The 22,689-nt window shown below is 35.5% G+C and overlaps 1 protein-coding gene and 1 long non-coding RNA gene across 5 annotated transcripts in view; one reads left to right on the top strand and one right to left on the bottom strand.

Annotated features, from left to right (window-relative positions):
• LOC126866585 (thyrotropin-releasing hormone-degrading ectoenzyme-like) overlaps positions 1 to 19,755 on the top strand; it is a 26,840-nt gene extending 7,085 nt beyond the window's left edge. For 3 of the 4 annotated variants that reach the window (XM_050620364.1, XM_050620362.1, XM_050620363.1), the window contains 16 exons: positions 5,295 to 5,482; positions 8,154 to 8,499; positions 9,010 to 9,397; positions 9,598 to 9,753; positions 10,701 to 11,012; positions 12,815 to 12,992; positions 13,061 to 13,208; positions 13,936 to 14,017; positions 14,804 to 14,978; positions 15,486 to 15,672; positions 16,401 to 16,678; positions 16,863 to 17,032; positions 18,060 to 18,227; positions 18,889 to 19,029; positions 19,107 to 19,188; positions 19,262 to 19,755. In XM_050620364.1, coding sequence (XP_050476321.1) covers positions 5,295 to 5,482; positions 8,154 to 8,499; positions 9,010 to 9,397; positions 9,598 to 9,753; positions 10,701 to 11,012; positions 12,815 to 12,992; positions 13,061 to 13,208; positions 13,936 to 14,017; positions 14,804 to 14,978; positions 15,486 to 15,672; positions 16,401 to 16,678; positions 16,863 to 17,032; positions 18,060 to 18,227; positions 18,889 to 19,029; positions 19,107 to 19,188; positions 19,262 to 19,426 — 3,164 coding nt within the window. In that variant the 3' untranslated portion in view covers positions 19,427 to 19,755. Of the gene's footprint in view, positions 1 to 3,553; positions 3,792 to 5,294; positions 5,483 to 8,153; positions 8,500 to 9,009; positions 9,398 to 9,597; positions 9,754 to 10,700; positions 11,013 to 12,814; positions 12,993 to 13,060; positions 13,209 to 13,935; positions 14,018 to 14,803; positions 14,979 to 15,485; positions 15,673 to 16,400; positions 16,679 to 16,862; positions 17,033 to 18,059; positions 18,228 to 18,888; positions 19,030 to 19,106; positions 19,189 to 19,261 lie in introns of those variants that run through there. The other variant, XM_050620367.1, reaches the window with a different exon arrangement.
• On the bottom strand, positions 19,677 to 22,689 carry LOC126866609 (uncharacterized). Its single transcript, XR_007689963.1, has 2 exons — positions 22,586 to 22,689; positions 19,677 to 21,096 (listed from the first exon to the last, which is right to left on the bottom strand). It is a non-coding gene; the product is annotated as an uncharacterized LOC126866609 (long non-coding RNA).

The raw sequence follows: 22,689 nt of genomic DNA, 5'->3' as shown, positions 1-22,689 counted from the left end.
AAGGTAGACGAGTAGATAGAAAAAGACCCAGGAGAGGCGAAACTACATATGCGGAGGTTTGCCAGCGCGACGATGATTCTGAAGACGCAACTTCTATCAGAGAAGATACTGTGTTTGAAAAGGTAAAAATAGGAAAAAATGTACAGTGAATGAAGAAGGACCAGACAAGCACAGGACTGTAATGCTAATGAATAGCAAAGCCAAAAAAGGAAGCGTAGTAAAAGAAACAAAGTAGAAACAACGGAATCCTTGAAACTATTGCGGTTCCTAAAGCGGATGCTAAAGCGGCAGTGACCGCTCTGTGTAACCAGACTCTGCCGAATGATACGTATCGTGCGTTCTGATCTTCTTTTCGTGTCAAGTGCAAAGTGCGAATTACTGATCAACGACGCTGTTGAGGATTTTGGATCTTAATAGCCGAAATAATGGTATAAGAATACTAAATTTACACCTAGAACTTATATTAGAGTAGTTATATGTTTATTCGATAAACGATTTCAAAGATATTCATCGATACATACTTGCACGTGTCATTACCTTAGACCTCATTTTATTCGATGTACATAAATGCGTAAGTTGAAAGCGATGGCAACTATGTACTCGACTGACGAAATAAGAAGCTTTCATGAACATGATTCTGATTTATCCATTCGTTTCTATTCGAAGATGGTATCCCACTGGAGGTATCCATCCACATGTTGTTTAGCAAATAAGTTAGAGAAATTTATCAAATGTCCAGCTGGACAGATTTTAAAGTACAAATTAAATAATACAAAAAAAAAAAAAAATAAAAAAAAATGACTCTGATCGAAGTGTCCAGAAGTGGGGATCCGTTTTCTGTCGTCTTACGTTAACTCGACACAATAATAATCGTTGGAGGAAAGGTGGCAATAAAGGACGATTGGTCTCTCATATCTTGACACGCAGCGTCGATAAAACTTTGACTTCTAGAGACAAACTTCGACCTGTAGAAGTCGAGCTGTTATAAATTTCAGTTACGGAATTACCATAATGCATCTGGACATGTCACAATAATTCGAGTTATACCAGTCGTTTTGGCAGCCGAGTTGGAGAAGGCGATGAAATATCGCAGTAGACATCTTCGACGAGGTTTGCCAGCTAATGAATCTGAGCCGTGTTATAGACCAACACCAAAAACATTTTTTGGAGGTTTTCGAGTTACTGAATCTGGGTCGTATTGTAAATGAAACAGAAGAATTAGGTTCTGCTTGGGTAGTTAAATCCGCCCACTTCAAGGCTACCGGCAACCATTTTTCATTCTTCTCTATTTCGAAATCATCGAAAGGCATCCCCTCTAGCCTCTAAAAGCAGGATGCGTGATAATGTGGAATTCTTCCTCACTGAAAGCCTTACGGTGGCCTTCTCAGCTGCGATGGGGAAGCTCGGGGAACACTGACGTGTAATATTAAGTCTCTACTTTGGGCAGTATCAGAGACCACTCTTGCCGGAGTCAGTCTTTGTGGTTGCGTGTTATGGCAATCCGGGGCGTTTGCAGCTGCCGTAGCTCCGTAAGTCGTCTTTCTTCTGCACTGTAGTTCTTCAAGACACGGGCGTTTGACCAGAGTGACCCGCATTGTCTCCGACTGATATTCATCCGTACGCGGACTACTTCCCAAATGGTACTTGCTACTGTGTCGTCAGACTACTCGGTACTCTGCTCCGGTGTTTTCCATTAGTGACCGTTCGAGACTCTTTGCTCCGAGTTTTCCTTTTCACATCTTCGGTTCTATCTTCGTTGTTGCGCGGTCTTTCATATTTACATACGCGTCATAACATGGTGATTTAAAAACGTTTTGTCAAGATTCACGAGTGCGTCATCGACAGGTTCATTAAAATTTCAAAGTTCACTAAATTTCAAGTTCACTAAAATTAACAAATGCAAAGAAAGAAAATAATACTTCCAAGTCATAAACGTTTCGTTGCAAACGGATGGAGATGCAATTAGTTTCAAAGTTGTTGTCAGGATTTGCCCATTAACAGAAAAGACTCCACAAATGCTTAGAAGTCTCTGCAATGATATATTCACGCGAAAGAAAACTGAAATGCATCTTGAATGTACAGTATGATCGTGAAATGCTTCCTTGTTATCTTATACGGAGCAGTTTCCTGCATTTTTCAACGAAACAAACAATTCTATAACGTTATCCCATTAGTGCGCGTGTTTTAAGTATTTTCAACTCCTTTTTGCTCACAGGAGCTGACTCCAATCACTCTTTCTTTCCTTAATCATCTCTTCTAACCGTAGGAGAAATATTATGAAAAACGTGAGAGAAATTAAACAAGAAATAGCAGGATGATTTACAAATTTCTTATATATGTACAATTGGCCTTAGTTTTCGAGATATTCGCAAGAAGTTGTTGATACCACGCATTAATCAATACGATGTCCTTGACAACATATTAAAAATTATATTAGAGATCGGGAGCGGGATCTTTTTTTGTAGATAAGAATTTTTATCTTATGTTAATTAACACAGTAACAGTACGTCGTAACAACTTTTATCATTTCTTTTTTATTTCTCTCTTAATTTTCCTTTCCACGGAAATGAATGTATAACATAAATAAAGATGCATAATCAACGATAGCACATGCCGGTGCAATAATTGTCGGCAAATATCGGTGGGACGATTGTCGATGGTTTCAACGGATCGGCAAATAAACATACTCGGTGTCGGTGAAATCACGTCGATGAAAACATTGTCGATAATATCAAAACAATTCAAGTATACGTTTTTTGAAAATACTGAAATTTCCTAAATTTCTTCTAAAACAAATATTAGAACAGCGTGTATTAATTATTTTGATCGTCATCAAAATATGAACACAGGTATAGCATAAACATTACTTGCAAACACTGCATAGAAATATTAATGTTAACACTGAGCGTATCGAGTATTAATTACTTCGTTTTATTACGTATGTCTTATATGTACTATGCATGCACAGAGTTGTCAGATAATTACTGCAGGATATTAAACTCGACTATGTGAATCATAATTGATAGAGAGGTGAACAGATTCTAAGATATAAACAATTGTCGCTAACTCTGCAGAGTCACGATTGTAAGATCTGTTTGCTATACTATACTACCGGATTTTTCGATAATGACATTTATCTTTTGGATACTTTACTGGTATAACATTCGTATAATCACAGAGATCAAAATGTATAACATCGATGATGAAAAGTATTAAAACGAAAGGATTTCCAAACATAAAGCAAAGTTTGTTCAAAATGTAACTTAGAGTCGTTGAATGTTATCTCGCTATCCTTTAATATCCGTACTTGAAATGCAAATGAAATCTCAATTACGTTATTCGTAACATGTGCTGCAGTTCTCACGAATAAAGAAAATTTCTAATAGTCGTTAAAAAGTTCCAACTGAGAAGCACTGATTCGTAACTTCGAGCGAAGTTTCTTGTATCGTTGGTGTCGTATGGAAAACTAGGAGGAAGCGAGTATTGCCGGTCTTGAAAAAGATTATGCGAATGGTAAAGTTAATAGCTCACCAGTAACGTGTAGTACGTATATGGTGGACCTTGAGGAATCGTTTCTCGAGCCTATTTACGAGAGTATACAGCGGTCTACCTGGAACGTGTGTGCACCGCGAGAAATCAATTCCAGCGACGTCACGTCACGTTCGCTCCGAATGTTATGATAACGTGAATTCGTCACGATTATGACAGCGTCTACGTCGTCTCGAACTGTCGCTGTTATTTCTGAATATTGATCGGTCACGTAACATCAGGTCAACAGATGCAAATTTCAAGTATAATATTTCTATATATACAATATATATATGACAAACATGAATATATATGTATTATCTACATATATATTGCATGAGATATATATCATGTTTTATATTATTTAAATCATTTGACAGAGAGTTCTAGAATTATTCTTTATAATCTTGTATCTATGTTTCGCTTTTGGAGGACGTTGGTATAGTTACAAAGTATTTCTGACAAATTACTATATTTAATTCAGAGAAGCTATTTATAGAGTATAGCTGGCGGAAAAGAAATAAAATAATTTGTTTTTATCGTAAGTTGCGTATGTGTAATCTGTCATACGATAATCAGCACACACTGCGATCATTAATTGTGATTAAATTGACACGAATGCGAGTACAGTGACGTATTACTGTGATTTTATTTATTTTATATCATGGTAGATGTAAAAAAGTAACGTATCCTTAATTTTCCGCGTTCTCCTGTGGTATGCAATAATTTTGCGGCCAAACAAATTGGAATTTAAAATAGTGAAATAATTAGATTCAATATTTCGATATTTTTTACATAAATTGGAATCGAGAAATGTAATATCTGTTTGTTTATCGCGTTGCTATATTAATATATACAATTTACTAAATTATTACTATCGTTGTTATACAATTTTGGGGCTTCTGTGTTAGTCGTATCTAAAAGGAATTATTCTTTGTGAATGTCTTTTTACTATTCCAACTATAGTCTTTGCAATGAATCGAATAATACGGATATTGTTTATTTTTAACAATAACAATAATTAAATTAATATTTCAAATTATTGTTATTAATAACAAAAAAAAATTGACAAAAATCGCCAAAGGATTAGTCAAACATTGCGTTGTAGCCAAGAACACGTGGAACAAAGGAACGAATTTTATGTACACGAAAGACAAATAGCGTCCCTTTTGTTTCAGACTAATTTGATACGAGATTGTCTTTTAGCTGTTATTTGAAAACCATTTAAAATTTGGTAGACTATATTAGCTGCATTTACGATAGTAGCGAACAGTTGGACAGGTAGTGGATGATCTGACTCTTGTCGCGAATCATTCATCACCAACTATTTAGTCCCAACTATTTGGTAAATCAAAAAATTGAGGGGATGTGTAGATACCACGTGTGTTTCAATTTATGACAATATGCCTAGCTGCGATGCTGGCTAAACGTAGAGATATAATTCCTACTTGACATAACTTACGCCCGGAAATCTCAGATTGTAACAACGATATAATAGAAACACATAATTGAATTGTTCAGCATTCATGGGCCGTGCACACGGTCCAATCTGAGGCTACAAATTGTACCTGATTTTTCCAATTTCAAACATTTCAATGATGCCAATAAATTCTGTCTATTCAGTTATTTTACTATCTTAATTGAGTGATTTAACACATATGGAATTATCATATATCCGCGTCTACGTATACCTGCATCGTAATATTATTTTATTTAGAGGCTTCGACACTTTCGAAGAGTTCACATTTTTCAAATGATTCTTGTAGCTCAATGCATGCCACAGTTCAGCGGCGGCCCGGTGCAATTTATGACTTACGATGACATGGAATATAAAAGAGGCGATGGTTGGTTCTTATCGTATACAAAGATAGCAGGAATCATCGTGGTCTTTATTATCGGTGTCGTAGCCGCAGGATTTCTCGGATGGTATATCAATTCCTTACCAAAGAAAAGGGTAAGTAACAGTTAGGTACATGAAATATGGAAATCATAGAGTCAATCCATTATTTCGTTTCTGGGCAAAGTAGATTTTTGAAGCAGGATCTGTCGGTGATAAGTTACCAACTAACAATATGTAGGGTACAGCCTCTCTTATCCAAACAAACAGGAAAATAAAACTGTTCCGATAATGAAATTTTCAGATAATAAAACAGTCACTTTCCCGATATGAAATTCCATTCGCTTGAATACAGATTAACCCCTTCCCGTGCTTTAACGAGTCTGACTCGTGATGAAGATTTTGGCCCGAACATGAATGAACGCGAACAGACAGTCAGGGGCCAAACATAAACATCGTAATATATATATTTTTTTTTCTTTTCTTTCCATTTGGATGTATTTTACAGTCAATTCTCATCGAGAGTATAAGTCAATTTTTCTAGCGTGGTACTATGTCGCAAATACCAGGCATGTAAATATGAAACCGGAATTTTTGTATAGAAAATACACGTTTATCGTGTGAAAATGATTAAAAATATTTTATTCGAAGTATTGCCCATCGCTAGCTATACATTTTTCCCATCTGTCTGGCAATCGGTGGATGCCACGTCAAAGAAACTGTCGCTCTTTTGAGGCAAACCAGTCATAGAGCCATTTTCGTACATTTTCGTAAGAAGCGAAGTGCTGGTCAGAAAGTGCGTGTCCCATCGATGCAAATAAATAGTAATCGGACGGAGCCAAGTCTGGTGAGTAAGCCGCGTGCGAAAGTATTTCCCAACTGAACGCTTCGATCGTTTCCTTGAACGGTCTTGCTGTATGCGATGGTGCATTATCACGAAGCAAAATTACTTTGTGTCGCCTTTTTTGATATTCTGGTCGTTTTTCACGCAAAGCTTGATTCAAGTCGATCATTTGTTGTCGGTGGCGCTCGGTATTAACGGTTTCGCCAGGTTTTAACAGCTCGTAATAGATCACAACCTTCTGATCCCACCAAACATTGTCTTCCGTCCATAGTGATTTGGTCTTGTAGTCGATGTCGGTGGTTCGCCTGGAGCTACCCATGATCTTTTACGCTCAGGATTCTCAAAATATATCCACTTTTCATCGCCAGTCACAATTCGGCGGAGAAATGACTTTCTTTTGTATCTGGCGAGCAGCATTTCGCAAGTGGTTTTTCGGTTTTCCTGCTGTCTTTCATTCGGTTCGTGTGGAAACCATTTTCCCACCTTCTGAATCTTTCCCATGGCTTTCAAACGTACGGAGACGGCTTCTCGTGTCACGTTTAATCGATCAGCTAGTTGTTGTTACGTTCGAGCGTCATCCTCGTCCAACGATGCTTGCAATTCGCTGTCTCGAAACTTTTTCGGTGGTCTTCACGTTCTTCGTTCCTCGCGTCAAAATTGCCACTTCTGAATTTTTTAAACCACTCAAAGTACTGTGATTTACCAAGAGCATGCTCACTGTAAACTTCGACGAGCATTCGATGCGGTTCTGCGGCAGTTTTCTTCAAATGGTAATAGAAAATCAATGCTGTCCGCAAATCGTAGTTTCCAGGCACAAAATTTGACATGTTCAACGCTATTACAAACTACGCTGTTGTACGAAGCTTGTATTGTTCTGAGTCGAAAATGTTTGTGAGATGTCAACAAAGACTTTTGGCATCAATGACGCAGTTTAGTGACAACTACATTATCAGCTAGGGCCATCTATAGGCAAATTCCGGTTTCATACTCACAGACCTGATAATAAGTGTTTATGGTGTATTTGATTCTAATTGAATCTAGTGATCGTAATATAACGATCGTAATTGAATGTTAGTTTTTATCAGTACGCCACGAGACTGTGTTCGAGTTTCGTCGAGCTAAATGGCACGGCAAGGGGTTAAGATCAATCGGTACTTTCTTTAAATATTTATGGAGTCCAATGGAGTATGTAGGTCACAATTCTTCTAACGTAACATTTTTTTTCTACTTGGAACCGTCGAAGCTTTTCCGAATGTTACGAATCTTACGAATATTTTGGCACGAGAAAGCATCTGTTTTATTAGTATTTTCGTTGTTTCCGATAAAATTGTATAAAATCGTTATTATTCTCGTTTTTATTGCAACGAAACCATTTCATTAGATCGGTACAGTTAATATTTTTCTGCCTACTCAGGAATTTACGTGTCTTTAATGATCCTCAGATCACGTTTTTATTTATATATATATATATGTATACAATACATCATATTTAAGATGTAACGTAATCGAAGAAATAGTTTATAACGGTAAATATAAGGAAAAATAACAAGATCGTGAAACAATTTACTTATTTAGTATCTTGAAAATACTGTATCCGGAATACTATAATAAATATTCTACGATTAGTATAATTTTGTAACATAGATTCTTTAGAAACATCGATTTTCTTATAATCAATCAAGCTGGGAACGACAGCTGGAAAAATCGAGTTGTAAAATTAAACACAAGATTAATAATATTTTCTAACGACTAATCTCAAATCTATAGAAATATTTAATATAACTTTTCAATAACTATCACGATTTAGTGTGACATACTAAATTTAGTACGACCTAATCATAATCTTCAACGATAATTAAATATCTATTGACCAAAATCTCCATATCAGCAGTTGATCGAAACTTTCAATTTAATTTCTAATGTCACAAAATTTCTTTCTCTTAGCCATACGAGATTCTAGACTTGCAGAACGATGGCATCGAGGATACAGACGATGTTGACGAAAGTATTTCACCTTTCATTCGTCCCTTGAAGTATCGCCTCGAATTAACGCCGATTATCGACATGAACGGCCCATCGAGATTGATAGGCCACGTGTACATCGATTTTCAAGTAAACGACACGATAAGTTTAAATAAACTTTCGCTAAATGTGAAGAACATTACGGTGACTAGTTATAAACTGTCTTTGCTGGATCTGGAGGAAAACAAGAAGCCGTTAAGGAAAAGACGAAGAAGGGGAACCACCGACGTAATTAATAACGTTAATCAAGGGAACGATACAACTTCTGGTAACGTTACTAACTTTAACAATTTTTACGTTTACAAAAATACTGTGAATGAATTTTCCACGTTTACAAACTGGTCGTTGTATCGCAATTGAATAACGGAACAATTTGTTTCGCAATTTTTACATTATCATTATAGTTAATTACAGGTATTTCGCGTTTACGTTTCACGAGCATTTGCAGCACTTGAATTATTTACATTTTCCTTTTTACCAGAAGAACGTGGAAAAAGAATATTCAAATTCGACAGAAATGTTTTTAAATTACCATTTAAGTAACACGTTGTTTCTTTCTAAATTTAGAAATGGTTCGAAGCTTTTGAAATATGGAATTTATTGTGCAATATTTGCTCGCATTGCAGTGCTAATTATTTTGTTTAAACTATCCTAAGGTCCTACGATGAGCGTTTTAATATATTAAAAACAATTAATTCAATAACGTTATTTTATAAATGAATAAATAATGTCCAACCGTGTCATCCACTTACAGTTTCACGTACTATGTGTTCTATAGAAAATGACGTTGTGATAAGCCTGAGCGAAAACGAGACACTGGTATACGACGAAAATGTTACAAACTCATCGGAGAACAGGTCCTCCGACGAAGAAGCCAACGTTACATTGTCAAATTACGCTTTGGTTTCTGACACTAGCAAAATTGACGACTCAAACGTAGATGAAATTATACAGTTCGAATCTGTGCCACCTGCTGTATCTCCCGGAAACGCATCTTCGCAAATACAGATCACACAGTACGATATAGACGCGGATAAGGAAGTTCACACAATTTATTTAGGAAGTCGAATACAGCAAGGAATTTATCTGTTGGAAATCGAATATGACCTGTTAATCGATGAACATATATTTTTCATTGGAAGTTACAATTCATCTGACGAAGGAAAGTAAGTGTTACGTACGTCATTTATTTTCGATTGGTACTTGAAAAATAATTTAAAAAATAGTTAACGAAACGTAATTCTTTAGATATCTGTTACGTCATGTTCCCTTGCTTCTTCCACGATTTAACATTTGCAGGATTTTAATAGATTTACGAGACAAATTTTTGTAAAAGTTTTGCAATATTTTCCTATTTTCATATTAGATGGCTAATGGGAACGAAATTGAAGGAATCCGGTGCTCGATGTCTGTTTCCGGTTTTCGACGATACGGTGAATAAGTCGGTTATTTCCGTATCCGTGGCACGTCCCAAAGAAATGACAGTGCTCTCAAACATGCCCCTCAGGAGTTTAAGGGATACGTAAGTAATTCACGTCGTGTCTTTTCGCATGAAAACTCGTAAATGAAATCGATCTTGCCTGACGACATAGTTAAATTAAAAACAGAAATCTGATTTCATATGTGAAAAAGTTCGATAAAGAAGCTTTCTTTATGTAATACATTTATAATTTATAATTATAGTTGCACGATAGAAATGTTATCGATCGATTTCAGAAAATGAACTCTGCTCTATTTATTATATTTTATTGAATACTCTGATAAGATTATTAATATTCAAGTATGAAATGTAGCAACTTTTTTTAATTAGAACTTCTATGCTGTCAGATATATATCGTGCAATTTTTGTCTGTCTTTCTCGTTCTTCTCATTTTTAATTTATACACTTTCAGTTTATAGTAAAACATGTGATAATTGACACGAAAACATGGCAGAAAATACACTTTACGTGAGATACGTAGTTTAAAATAGAATTTTCGATATTTGATCAATATTGGAATTTTTCCTGTACAGTTGAACGTCATTCAGCTTCAATTTTTTTTTGTTAATTTAAAGAACTATCTTTACGTATGAAATTTTTTACCATTTATCAGCAGAGTGCGGATATTTATGCAAAGTCATAACTTCGTGGATATAATTTAAAAAGTGGAGCCTTTTACATGAACAAATGTTCGTGAACACTCCGCTATTTTTCTAAAAGCTATTTTTCTAAGCTTTTCTAAAAAATGGAACCTGGATAGAAATTTACCTATTAATTAAATATAACAAACACTATACTTCGGATATTTGATTTATTTTTGTGTATTCTATGCATTTACCGACCTTCAAATAATAAAATAATAAATCATAAAAATCCTACAGTTTCTGGTTTATCAGAAATTAAGATATTCATCACAGAGTCGATCGATCTCGTTTTTCAAAGTCTCCCTTAAAAATAGAAATAAGATAAATTGTTATTCCCGTTTTAAGCTCGGACAATTCGATGGTGGTCGACACTTTCGACGATTCTCTGCCTATTTCTCCGCACAATTTGGCTTTCGTAATGGGCCATATCGAAGCCATGAACACGACGTTCGTAGGCGACACCGAAGTAGTTGCAACGTTCTGGTGTGAATCGAACAGAAGCTCAGAGGAGATTTACCTGTTCGACAAACTCGACTCAGTTGTCGTTAACTTGATCGACGTGTTTTTGACGTCCTACCCCTATCCTAAATTGGATGTAGTAAGCCTGCCTCCAGGGATCGACGAGAACATGGGAAATCCTGGATTAATTGCGCTGAAGTAAGAGCTATTATTGTTCTTCTACAAGACAAACGTTCCTTACATCTCCTACGATTTATAATTATAATCAGCTCGCACATATACGTAATATCAGCGTATTAGCTCTATTACTCATATAATTAGAACCGTTGTTTTTCATTCAGAAGACTATCAATGTAATTTTTATAATAATACAATAGCGTGCTTTTGCAAAGTTATTTATTTAACTTCGTTTAGTAATAATAGTAACTATGGAAATACTGTGTACATCTATATTAAACATAATCGTAAAATTTCAGGAATAGTATGGCAAAAGTCACTCGAAAGATCGTATTTTATTTTTTTATTTTATTGTGAGGAAGATTTTTAAGACTTTTCCAAGGTAATAACTTGCAAATGACGAGAACGTACTCGTAAATATAGTTTAATCAATTCCATTTACACTACCCGCTAGACCTAAACGCTAGATTCATTTGGTTATCCAAATTAAGCATATTCACTTACTTATAATACTTATAAATTATACTTATCTATAATAAGTATTAACTTATTATAAATAAACAGCCATGTCACTGCGCCACGCCAGAAAAATTACTGAAAATTCTCAACGCGAGAATTGTAATTTCAACAAATAAATAAAAAAAAAAAATTCCATTTACTCAGTTCAATGAACGAAGTGATATTATCAAAGATATAGTCCTTTGCACACTTTCAATTACGTTAATTTTGAAGCAGGGGCGCGATACAATAATTTTTTGTTTAAACAACCACCTGCTAATTTACAATCCGTTTGGTAGTTCAAACAGTAGGTAAATCTTTCGGGCTACCTTTGGCCAAATCTTTGGAGATTGTACCTACGTGATGCAATAAATAAAAGCTATTTATCTATTTATTTAGTAGAAAGTTGTTTTAAATGCTTTAATCCTCTGTTTTCTTCTAACTTCGTTTCTCAGCTATAAAACAGTTTTAGCGTTTGTTAACTTTTTTATCAAATGTGCGATATGACGCGATATGCTTGTTCCTCTCTCGATCACATCATCCCCCTTCTCTTATTCTTCCATCAGAAATTAAGAAGTCTCGTTAAAAGTCTTATTGGATTTCTTCATTATCTCTATTTATTAGATAGCTGATAGATGTCAATTATTAGGTGATCCCATAAGTTCGTGCCGACTTTTGTGTATACATTTCATGTGTCGATTTATAACATACGGCGATAAGGGACCAATGCACTTGAGCTTGGCTGATCGAGAACAGGCTAGAGCAGATTTTCGTGAGTATAAGATCGTAATATAGCGAACACAGTGACTTCTAACAGTAAAAAATCATGAGTGAAATGCGTATCCATTTTCGACATCTCGTGTTATATGAATTTCGGAAAGGAAGTTCTGTAACAATTGCCACGAAAAACATATGTGCTGTTTACGGAGAAAATGCGCTTTCATCTGACACCTGTAGGAAGTGGTTCCAACGTTTTAGAGCTGGGAATTTCTGTTTAGAAGACGAGGAACGCTCCGGGCGTCCTCCTCAGACAGACGAAGATAAAATTCGGGATCTTGTTGAAAAATCACGAAGTTTGACAGTTCAAGAGATGTCAAATGTTCTGAAAATACCTAAGACAACGATTCATGGGTGTTTAAAAAAAATAACATATATAACCGCTCGAAAAACGGCACGAACTTATGGGATGACCTAATATTTGTCTTTGTGTCTGCGATAATACACCGCACAGAATCCCTTATTTCGCCATTATTTAATAATTAGCCTACATTTTTATCGAGCATTTTTCACCACCAATGTAATCGAAGGGCGCTTAAATGTTCAAGGCAGTCGTTGTTCTACACCAGCAAGAAATCGCCACATGTCACGAAAGCCGACGCTCTGAAGGTCCTGATCAACCTAGTGGGACAGCAATGGCTCGATGAATTTACGAATGTGAATCGAACGGACGCGTGGATCTTCGAGAGTCTGCTAGTTTACATCCAACACGTGATCGTTCAACAGGCAAGCGACTAATTTCGCATCCTCGACAAACACCTTGGCAAACCGTTGTAATAGAATTCCATTTTCAGATAGACTCGTCATTGGACTTGAGCGACTCTTTCATCGCCGATGTCCAGCTGCACGTGATGGAGATCGATGGCTATAGCGTTTCAAGACCTTTCCATGAAAATGCCAATTATCATCTGTGGCAATCTCTTAACTACGAGCACGCGAAAGGTAAACCGGCTCGATGTTAGTCTTAAGCTGCGTCTTCGCTGAGGCAACAACGAGGAACTTTCCGTTGCCTGTTGTTGTTACACGTTCCAAGTAACGACAAGTAGCAGCAAGTAGCGAAAACTATACACTTTCAAGAGACATTCGCTTCATCTGCACGCGTTGCGCACGTGTTTCTTATCTTTCGTTCATCTTTGTCACTCCAAACGGAGACGAACAACGAGCAGCAACTTTTGTCACCGGCAACAGAAACGCGGAGGAACATGGAGGAACATTGTACAACCAACAAGTTCAAGAAACGCGGAACATCGACAGAGAGGGCCGACTGACAGTCAGAGGTTCTGAGTCTGTCGCTTCTCTCAGCAATTACTGTTACACATGGTGATAATTGACTTTACTTGCTGACAGCCTTAGCTATACAGAAACTACCTTCTCATTTTGTGGTATTAACGCGTGCTGCTGGCACAAACGCGAGAAAGACAGCGATGAAGAAATTAGACGAGAACTGAAAGAGAAAATGAAAGTAAAGGGAAACCGCGAAAGAAAGTGTTCCGAGTTGAGCAAAACAGGAGTAGATAGCTCGTTGGGGAAATTGTAAGGGGAAAACACGAACGTAGAAACACCAACGGAAGATTGGTGGTTGTTGCTTTAGTGAGGACGCAGCTTTAGGTTGCAGGATATCGCGAGCGGGTAGATCTAATGCCTCTGCATTTTTCGTTGCTTCTTGTAGGTGCATGTCTGATACGCATGTTGCATGGCGCGATAGGCGATACCGACTTTAGGAACGGCTACAAGAAACTGATAACCAGGTGGTGGGTATATTATTGGCGAGGAAATGTTTTATGCCTGCAATGGATCGATGGATGGATCGTTTTGATTAATAGCGATTTATTAAGGATTGACGGCTGTATCGAATTGAAGCTAATTGCGATTAATCATCTTCCTCGTGATTATCCGGTTTTTCATTTACATATGTATTTCCTCTTTTTCATTCGCGTTTTTCTTCGCTCAAATTCCTGCATAATTTAATAATTACGTCTTTATTGCTAGTAAATATGGATAATCAAGATACTATCGAGTAGTTCTACGAGATTTCAGCGGAAGCAATGTAAGCGATGATAATTTTATTGCTCGTTCTCTGATCTTCTAAACTGGGTCGGTTTTTCCAAAATTGCGAATTTTTCTAAGAAGTTACAAATCGTTTAATTGCAGTGATTTTTACTCCAGCAATTGTAAACAAAGCACAGCTGGTTTTCGTGGTGCGCAGACATCGATACATTGAAAAACAAACTACAGTTGAGATCGAGAACTACAGAATTAAAAATTGCTAGAAAAGATGTTAATTTTAATCGAATCGATTTTCACTCTAGCGAATGTAAATAAAATACAACGCGATTTTGATGTAAATGGAACGATGCGTTGAAAAGCGAAGGTTTGCTAAGACAGTAGATTATCAGATAATAATTGATTCTGCCAGATACGGATATGATACGCAGGACACTGATAATCTTTCGCGACGAGTTAACTCGTCCTTCCTCTCTAACAGGTCGACTAATAGAATCTTCAACGTAATAAACGACGTTTTGTTATTTGATCAGGAAGCATAACAACACGGATATAACCGATTTCATGAATATTCTGGCGGAAGAAGCAATGGAACTTCCGTCCGGAGTTTCGTTGCAAGACACGATGAATTCTTGGATTTCTCAAGGTGGATATCCATTTATAACCGTCGTAAGAAATTACGAAGAGGAATCCGCCACTATTTATCAGGTATATCGTAGCAAATAACATTGCAATTTTTGTATTAAATTCTATGATTATACAACTTTGAACGGTTTATGCTGTAAATAAGGAGATAATTTAAAGAAAATTTACTCAAGTTTAGACGTAAGAGTAGAATGAAGGACGAGCTACCGAATATCATAAAGTAAACAAAATCCGTGAACGAGATTGCCGTGTAATTCTCATGTCAGAAAACACGAAACCTTGTATCAGATTATTAATATAAAATCAACTGCTATTCGATTGAATGAATTAACTATCGCGTCAAATGAAATTAAATGAAATGGAATTATTCTAGCGCTAATTTTAGAAATTTTTGTTCACCAATGATAGATAATAGATAATGCAATACGCCACAAAATTGAATACGATATTATACATCGTATGAAGGCAGAGATTTTGTTGCTAATATTCTAAATCTATTAGATTTGCTGTTTTAACGAAGTAGTTCTGATCAGGCGTGAGAAAGTATTAGGAATTAAATAATTCTTTTAGGAACAATTTGCGCTCGATCGTCCATTCGAAAGTATCTCCAAATTTTGGCACATCTCACTGAGTTACGCCAACAATAATAGTAATTGGTCGTCACCTGCTACGATCTGGTTCCCACCTGAACCTAAAATTACGCTGGATGGCATTGGTTCCAATGAATCTTGGGTTCTTTTCAACGTAAATAAGACTGGTATGTGGCAAATTTAACTACGATATATATTTATTATATTTTATTGAATACTCTGATAGGACTATTAATATTCAAGTATGAAATAATAAGAAAAGATTCGTAGTAACTTGTTTTCATTATAATTTTTATACTTTCAGATATATATTCTGCAATTGTTGTCTGTTCTATTTGTTCTTTTCATTTTTACGAATATCATACTGTCAATCTGCGGTAAATATGCGACAACTGACACGAACATATGATCCAATGTCAGATATAAATATTTTTTATTTTTCACTCTTTCTAAATTAATCTTTCACGTGAGATCCTTCTGCTGAAAACGAGACCAAACGTGGTATAAGTTGAGTTATACTTGCTTATGGATACACGTACTTAACTGTTACTTATTAAATAAACAAATATGAGCCGAGCTATACCGCGTCATTTTGACCGGATAAATGGTACAAGATTCATTTATAAAAAATATAAAATAAGAAAGTGTGATTTTTGAAACTCAAGCTTAGTTTACATCTCAGCTTATCGCGAGCTTTCGATAGTTGCCAAACCTTCGGCACGTCTAAGATCTTAGCTTGCAGAAATAGAATCGTTTCTACCTTCTGTGCAATTATCGAATTTTTTCTTGTATTTTTACACGTAAAATAATTTTCTTTTCCTCGTCACGCTGTGAATTTGCCAGACACTTTGCTTCGTAAATTAATGGAAATAATTGTACCATTACATTTTTCAAGGTTTCTATCGCGTGCACTACGACGAAACGAATTGGATGCTGTTAAAATTGGCACTCACGGAGAATCACGAGCTGTTTCCGCCAGAAACCAGAGCATCGCTCGTAGACGACGTTTTTAGTTTGGCTGAAATAGGCTTGATGAAATATGACACCGCCTTTGAATTCATTAAATATATGCAAATGAAGGAAAGACATTACCTTCCTTGGGGTGCATTTACGCGACACATGTTCAAATTAAACAGGCTTCTGTACGAGACTCCGGTCTTTACTGATTTCCAGGCGAGTAACAATGTTGACACGTTACAAAAATTACAATTTTAAGCAAAATATCTATTATGTGTAATTCAAGCTTTTGAATTATATTTCGAGCTGAACGATTCGTCACCGCTCTGGTAGCATAATATTTATAATTAGACAGTTTTTAGAAAACGATAAAGTTGAAGTTAATAAAGTTAAATTTTAGGAATTCATAGCAAGATTCGTATCGCCGTTGTACAGCGAAGTAGGGTCGAAGTTGGAAGAAGGATCAGCACTGACAATGACTGCTGTAAAACTTGCATGCGCCTTCGACCATTCGCAGTGTCTAGACTGGTCGAGAAACGTTTCCGAGGTAGTCAATAGTATACACGAAATGTAAGTTTCAGTGAATTCTGTTATGAATATAATTTAAACGTTCCTGTTTTCATATTTTGAATGTTTTAATTGTATTATACATATGAGATGAAAAAATGAGTCACTTTTGCAATATAATTCATGAAATCTTGCAATTACTGATTATGCTTCACGCAAATATACAAATTCGCTAGAATATATTTTTCGGCTAATCTCACGAACCTGTGGGAGCATTTTGATGAGAGTTTTACCATTCTAGAAATTATGATAAGGCTTAGGCGCGTGAAACGTTAACGCATGATAAAAAGGAAAAGAAAACGACAGTCGAAAATACAGAGAACAACAGACAGTTTACGAATATTCGTAATGTAACAGCGATCTTGTGTTTCGCTGCGATCGTATTTAGCTTAGAATCGCTGCCACAATATATACGCATAGTAGGATAATTCAGCGAGCAACGTGTCAGAAATGTCGATAACCACGATTTCGCTGTGTGACAATCGGTGTTGATTCACGGATTTCAGAACGTTTATCGAGCCGATAGAAATTTGCGAAATTGTCAGTCGTATTATTAAAGAAGATTGTATAAGATCCCGGACAAAGACACAGTTTTGTTTCTATGAAATTCAAAAACTCTTAATCATCTTCTCTAATTTCATTCAAATGAAATTTAATGCAGATCAATTTTTACTATGTAACATATGCGTCGTACCATTGTGCCATATTCTTCCTAAACGGTATCGATCATAAAACATAAAGAAAGCGAAACGTTACAACAAATAAACCATCAATCCCTATAGTATCGCTAAAAACTCATCAAATTATTCTAAAACACAAATCGCAGTTAATATAAATGTGTGCAGAAAGGTGTATATACATAAATAATCCCTAGGTTCGTATTCGTATGTCCTTCTGTCGCACATAATTATATGCGCATGTAATTATACTATTACATATTCGCTATACTAATATTTCTTTGTCTCGTATTTCTTGCTAATTTCTTTGTATATCAATTTTTCAAGGATTTAACAGAATGAAATTGTTACAGAGTTCCTTCCTACATTCGTGACACGTTTTATTGCACTATCGCGCGTTATGGTACACGAAGGGAATGGAATTACTTTATGGAACGGATAAAATCGACCGAAGATGAGGAGGAAAAGAAGCGTTTGTTATCGTCATTCGCTTGCTTCCAAACTCCTTGGATTTTACAATTGTAAGTGACTATTCACAGAATCGTAATTCTATCTTTGATTATAATCCTTCATAACGAATGACTATAAGAATAGTATTTTGAAACTTTCACGTCAAAAACATATACCTACATACGTGCATAAATTAGAATCTATCGGTGCAGGAAATAATAATAACATCTGTCATCTTTGTAACATCAATTGGAACGTAATTGAGACTTATGACCTTTACAAATTTAACAAACAAAAAATATATATGATATCACGGCACTCGAATATTTTTAGAAAATTGTGTATAAGTGAAAATGAGTGAAAATATTTATGAGTACTGTATTAGAAGTATTTGAAGAAGTATTAGAAGTACTTAAAGCTGTATATATTTGAACATTTTATAGTTTTTTAATTTGTATCCTTGTGTTTCTTATGTATCCTTTAATTTGCACCCTATTATTTATAAATTTGAAAAACAGAAAGTATATATGATATCATGGCACTCGAATATTTTTGGGAAATTGTATATAAGTGAAAATGAGTCAAAATATTTATGTTCATTGTATTAAAAGTATTTAAAGTATTTGAAGAGGTATCAGAAGTACTCAAGGCTGTATATATTTGAACATTTTCTAATTTTTTAGTTTGTATCCTTATGTACGTAATACTAGTCACGTTTTCCTTTGATAACAGTATTCTCAATGATATACTTCACGAGGAACGATTCGAGGAGGACGAAATGTCGGTAATTTTGAATGCATTTTCACAAAACCCAGCCGCGGCTCAAGTCGCATTTCGGTTCGTTCGAGCAAATTGGCAAGAAATTGCGCAAAGGTACTTCCGATTTTTGTTGCAAAAAGTTCAGTGTACGAAAAAGGAAGCGTAATGGCAAAATGACTTTCCCGATTTAGGTTTCTAGGATCTTATAAGGTATTGAAATCTTTCGTGCTGTCCATGATGAATGGCTTAACGACTGAACAGGATTTACAAGACGTAAGAAACTATTAGTATCATGTTTGCATATCTTAAATATTTTTTATCTTCTATATGAATTAAATTTTTGCAGCTTCAAATGTTCAGGGAAAACAATTACGATAGCATGAAAGGAACAAGATATGCGGCAGCGCTTGTCGAAGCAAATGGAAATTTCGAAACAACATGGTTGAAGCATTCTTTACCTCAAATTGAATCTATGTTAAAAGAAGAAACACAGAGATTTGCAAGTCCGTGAAAATAGCTGATAAAAGCGAGGGGATAAACACTTTCAAGAGTTGTATTTCGTGAAGCTGGACAAATAGCTTTTCGAAGGGTCACACGTACTTTTTACGAATTCCGGCGATTTACTTAAAATATTCGAGTTCTAAGCTTTTTTATTTCGCTTCATTTTTTATTCTCCTGAAAATGCAAACTTGAATTTTAAAATTGAAATTGTGACAAATCTTAAATTAATTTTTTCATTTGACATATAGAGATGTATTAACATATTCTCTCATTTATAATTTATTAATGTAACATATAAATCATTTCGAATAAATAGTATTGTAACTTTTTAAAATATTGCAGCGGATAGAAATAACTGTTTCTTTTCAATTATTAAATTCAAAACTCGAAATTTCTTAAGATAAATATCTTTATCAAAGTTATCTTTCTAATTAATTATTACGCTCATGCATAGACATAAATATATAATAAATATGTAATAATAAACCAAAACTAGTAAGAAAATATTATGAACTTGTGACGCTTATAGAGAAACTATATTAAATAGTCAGGAATATTTCTAAAATATCTTAGAAACAAGTATTACATTTAGAACACTGATTTCCATATAGAAATTATTTGCCTTTGAACCAGCAACACATTCTGTTAAACATTCTATAAAAAATCATGTATATATTTAAAAACATATCTTTACTCATTTTTGTTACAGAATATTAATTTATCTTCATGCGAAATATAAACATATGAAAATGAACAAATAAATTATGGAATTTGATTTCCGATATTGTAATCAAGGTTCTGACATTCATAATGTTTCTCAATTTTATGCGCCGTAGAATTATTGGATACCTATGTAATATATAACAGCAATGATTTACGATATTTTAGTGATATTGCATCGTACTGCGTTTCATTCGTTAACACAATTTTTACTTCGGCCACGATGGCCATACGAGCTCCGTGTGCGTAATTCTTAGCCCAAAAGACCACAGCCGTTGGCTGACAGCTCTACCGACGAGTCGATTCAGCTCGGGTAAGGATTTCGCGACGAAGCCTCTCTTTTTAATCCTAACTTTCCTCCTGACATAAACATTTCTATGACATTGCCAGCTGGGAAAAGGAAAAGAACGACAAATAAACACATTAAATTGCGACACGATCGCTAGCGCATTAATTTGCAACCGACCAATTCGGCACGTGACACCTGTAAATAGAACCTTCCGCGAGATTTCTACATTAGAAAAAGCCGTAAGATTCAATAGTTGACAGGAATACATATACACTTGAATACGCTGAAGTGTTCTAGTTCGAAGCAGCAACCACAGACAGTACAAATCCAGCACGCTTATATAAAAAGTTATAGAAATAATTCTAGATCGTTCCACAAAAAGGGACACAGAAGGCGACAAATGATCCAGAACGTTAAAACTGGACGATTAAGCCGGGTGCGAAAAGAGATTGAGTCAAAAGAAAAATGGTGGGAAAAGAAACTGTATCTTTGGGGAAATAAGAAAAGATGGGGGTCTCAATAGTTTGAAACACCAGAGACTACTTATATATTTTTATTATGATGTAATGGGAAGTTTAAATAATTTGTATAATGGGAAGCTCGGAAGATTCGTTTGGATGTTAAAAAAATCCGGTCACCCGAAGAAAGGTTGAAATGTAAATGCGAATGAACTTTTCGGAGGGTCACGGAAGGCGAAAAATAACCCAGCACGATAAAACCGGACGATTAAGCCGGGTGTGAAACGAGATTGTGTCAAAAGAAAAATTCTGGCGAAAAAGAACAAAATCTTTGGGGAAATGAGAAAAGATGGGGGTCTCAATAGTTGAAAACAGCAAAGGATACTTATATGTATATTATGAAGTAATAGAGTGTTTAAATAATATGTATATTGGAAAGCTCGGAAGATTCGTTCGGATGTTAAAAATATCTGATCAGACTAACAGTATAAAATGTAAATGCGAATGAACTTTTCGGAGGGACATAGAAGGCGAAAAATGGCACAGCACGATGAAACTGGACGACTAAACCGGGTGCGAAACGCGATTGAGTCAAACGAAAAATGGTTGAGAAAAAGAACAAAATCTTTGGGGAAATGAGAAAATATGGGGGTCTCAATAGTTGAAAATAGCAAAAGACACTTATATACTATTACTATGACGTAATAGGAAGATTAAATAATATGTATATTGGGAAGCTCGGAAGATTCGTTCGGATGTTAAAAAAATCTGGTCAGAGGAAAGGTATAAAATGTAAATGCGAATGAACTTTTCGGAGGGACATAGAAGGCGAAAAATGGCCCAGCACGATAAAACCGGACGATTAAGCCGGGTGCGAAACGAGATTGTGTCAAAAGAAAAATTCTGGCGAAAAAGAACAAAATCTTTGGGGAAATGAGAAAAGATGGGGGTCTCAATAGTTGAAAACAGCAAAGGATACTTATATGTATATTATGAAGTAATAGAGTGTTTAAATAATATGTATATTGGAAAGCTCGGAAGATTCGTTCGGATGTTAAAAAAATTCGATGGACCACACACTGAAAGAAATGTAAATGCGAATGAATTTTCGGAGGGACACCGAAGACAAAAAATGAGCCAGCACGATAAAACCGGACGATTAAGCCGGGTGCGAAACGAGATTGAGTCAAACGAAAAATGGTTGAGAAAAAGAACAAAATCTTTGGGGAAATGAGAAAAGATGGGAATCTCAATAGTTTAAAATAGCAAAAGACACTTATATACAATTACTATGACGTAATAGGAAGATTAAATAATATGTATATTGGGAAGCTCGGAAGATTCGTTTGGATGTTTAAAAAATCCAAACCACAGTGCAAAATATGATATGTAAATGCGAATGAACTTTTCGGAGGGTCACGGAAGGCGAAAAATGACCCGGCACGATAAAACCGGACGATTAAGCCGGGTGAGAAACGAGATTGAGTCAAACGAAAAATGGTAGAGAAAAAGTACAAAATCTTTGGAGAACTGAGGGCAGATAGGGTTCTCGACAGTATAAACAGCAAAGGATATTTATATGAATATTATGGAGTAATAGGGTTTTTAAATAATATGTATATTGGGAAGTTCGGAAGATTCGTTTGGATGTTAAAAAAATCCGGTCAATCGCAGGGGTCACAAAATGTAAATGCTAATGAACTTTTTGGAGGGACACAGATGGCGAAAAATGACCCAGAACGATAAAACTGGACTACTAAGCCGGGTGCGAAACGAGATTGAGTCAAAAGAAAAGTGGTAGAAAAA

Source organism: Bombus huntii, chromosome 6 (assembly GCF_024542735.1).
Source record: "Bombus huntii isolate Logan2020A chromosome 6, iyBomHunt1.1, whole genome shotgun sequence".
Lineage (NCBI taxonomy): Eukaryota > Metazoa > Arthropoda > Insecta > Hymenoptera > Apidae > Bombus > Bombus huntii.
This window is presented reverse-complemented; position numbering and strand designations above follow the sequence as displayed.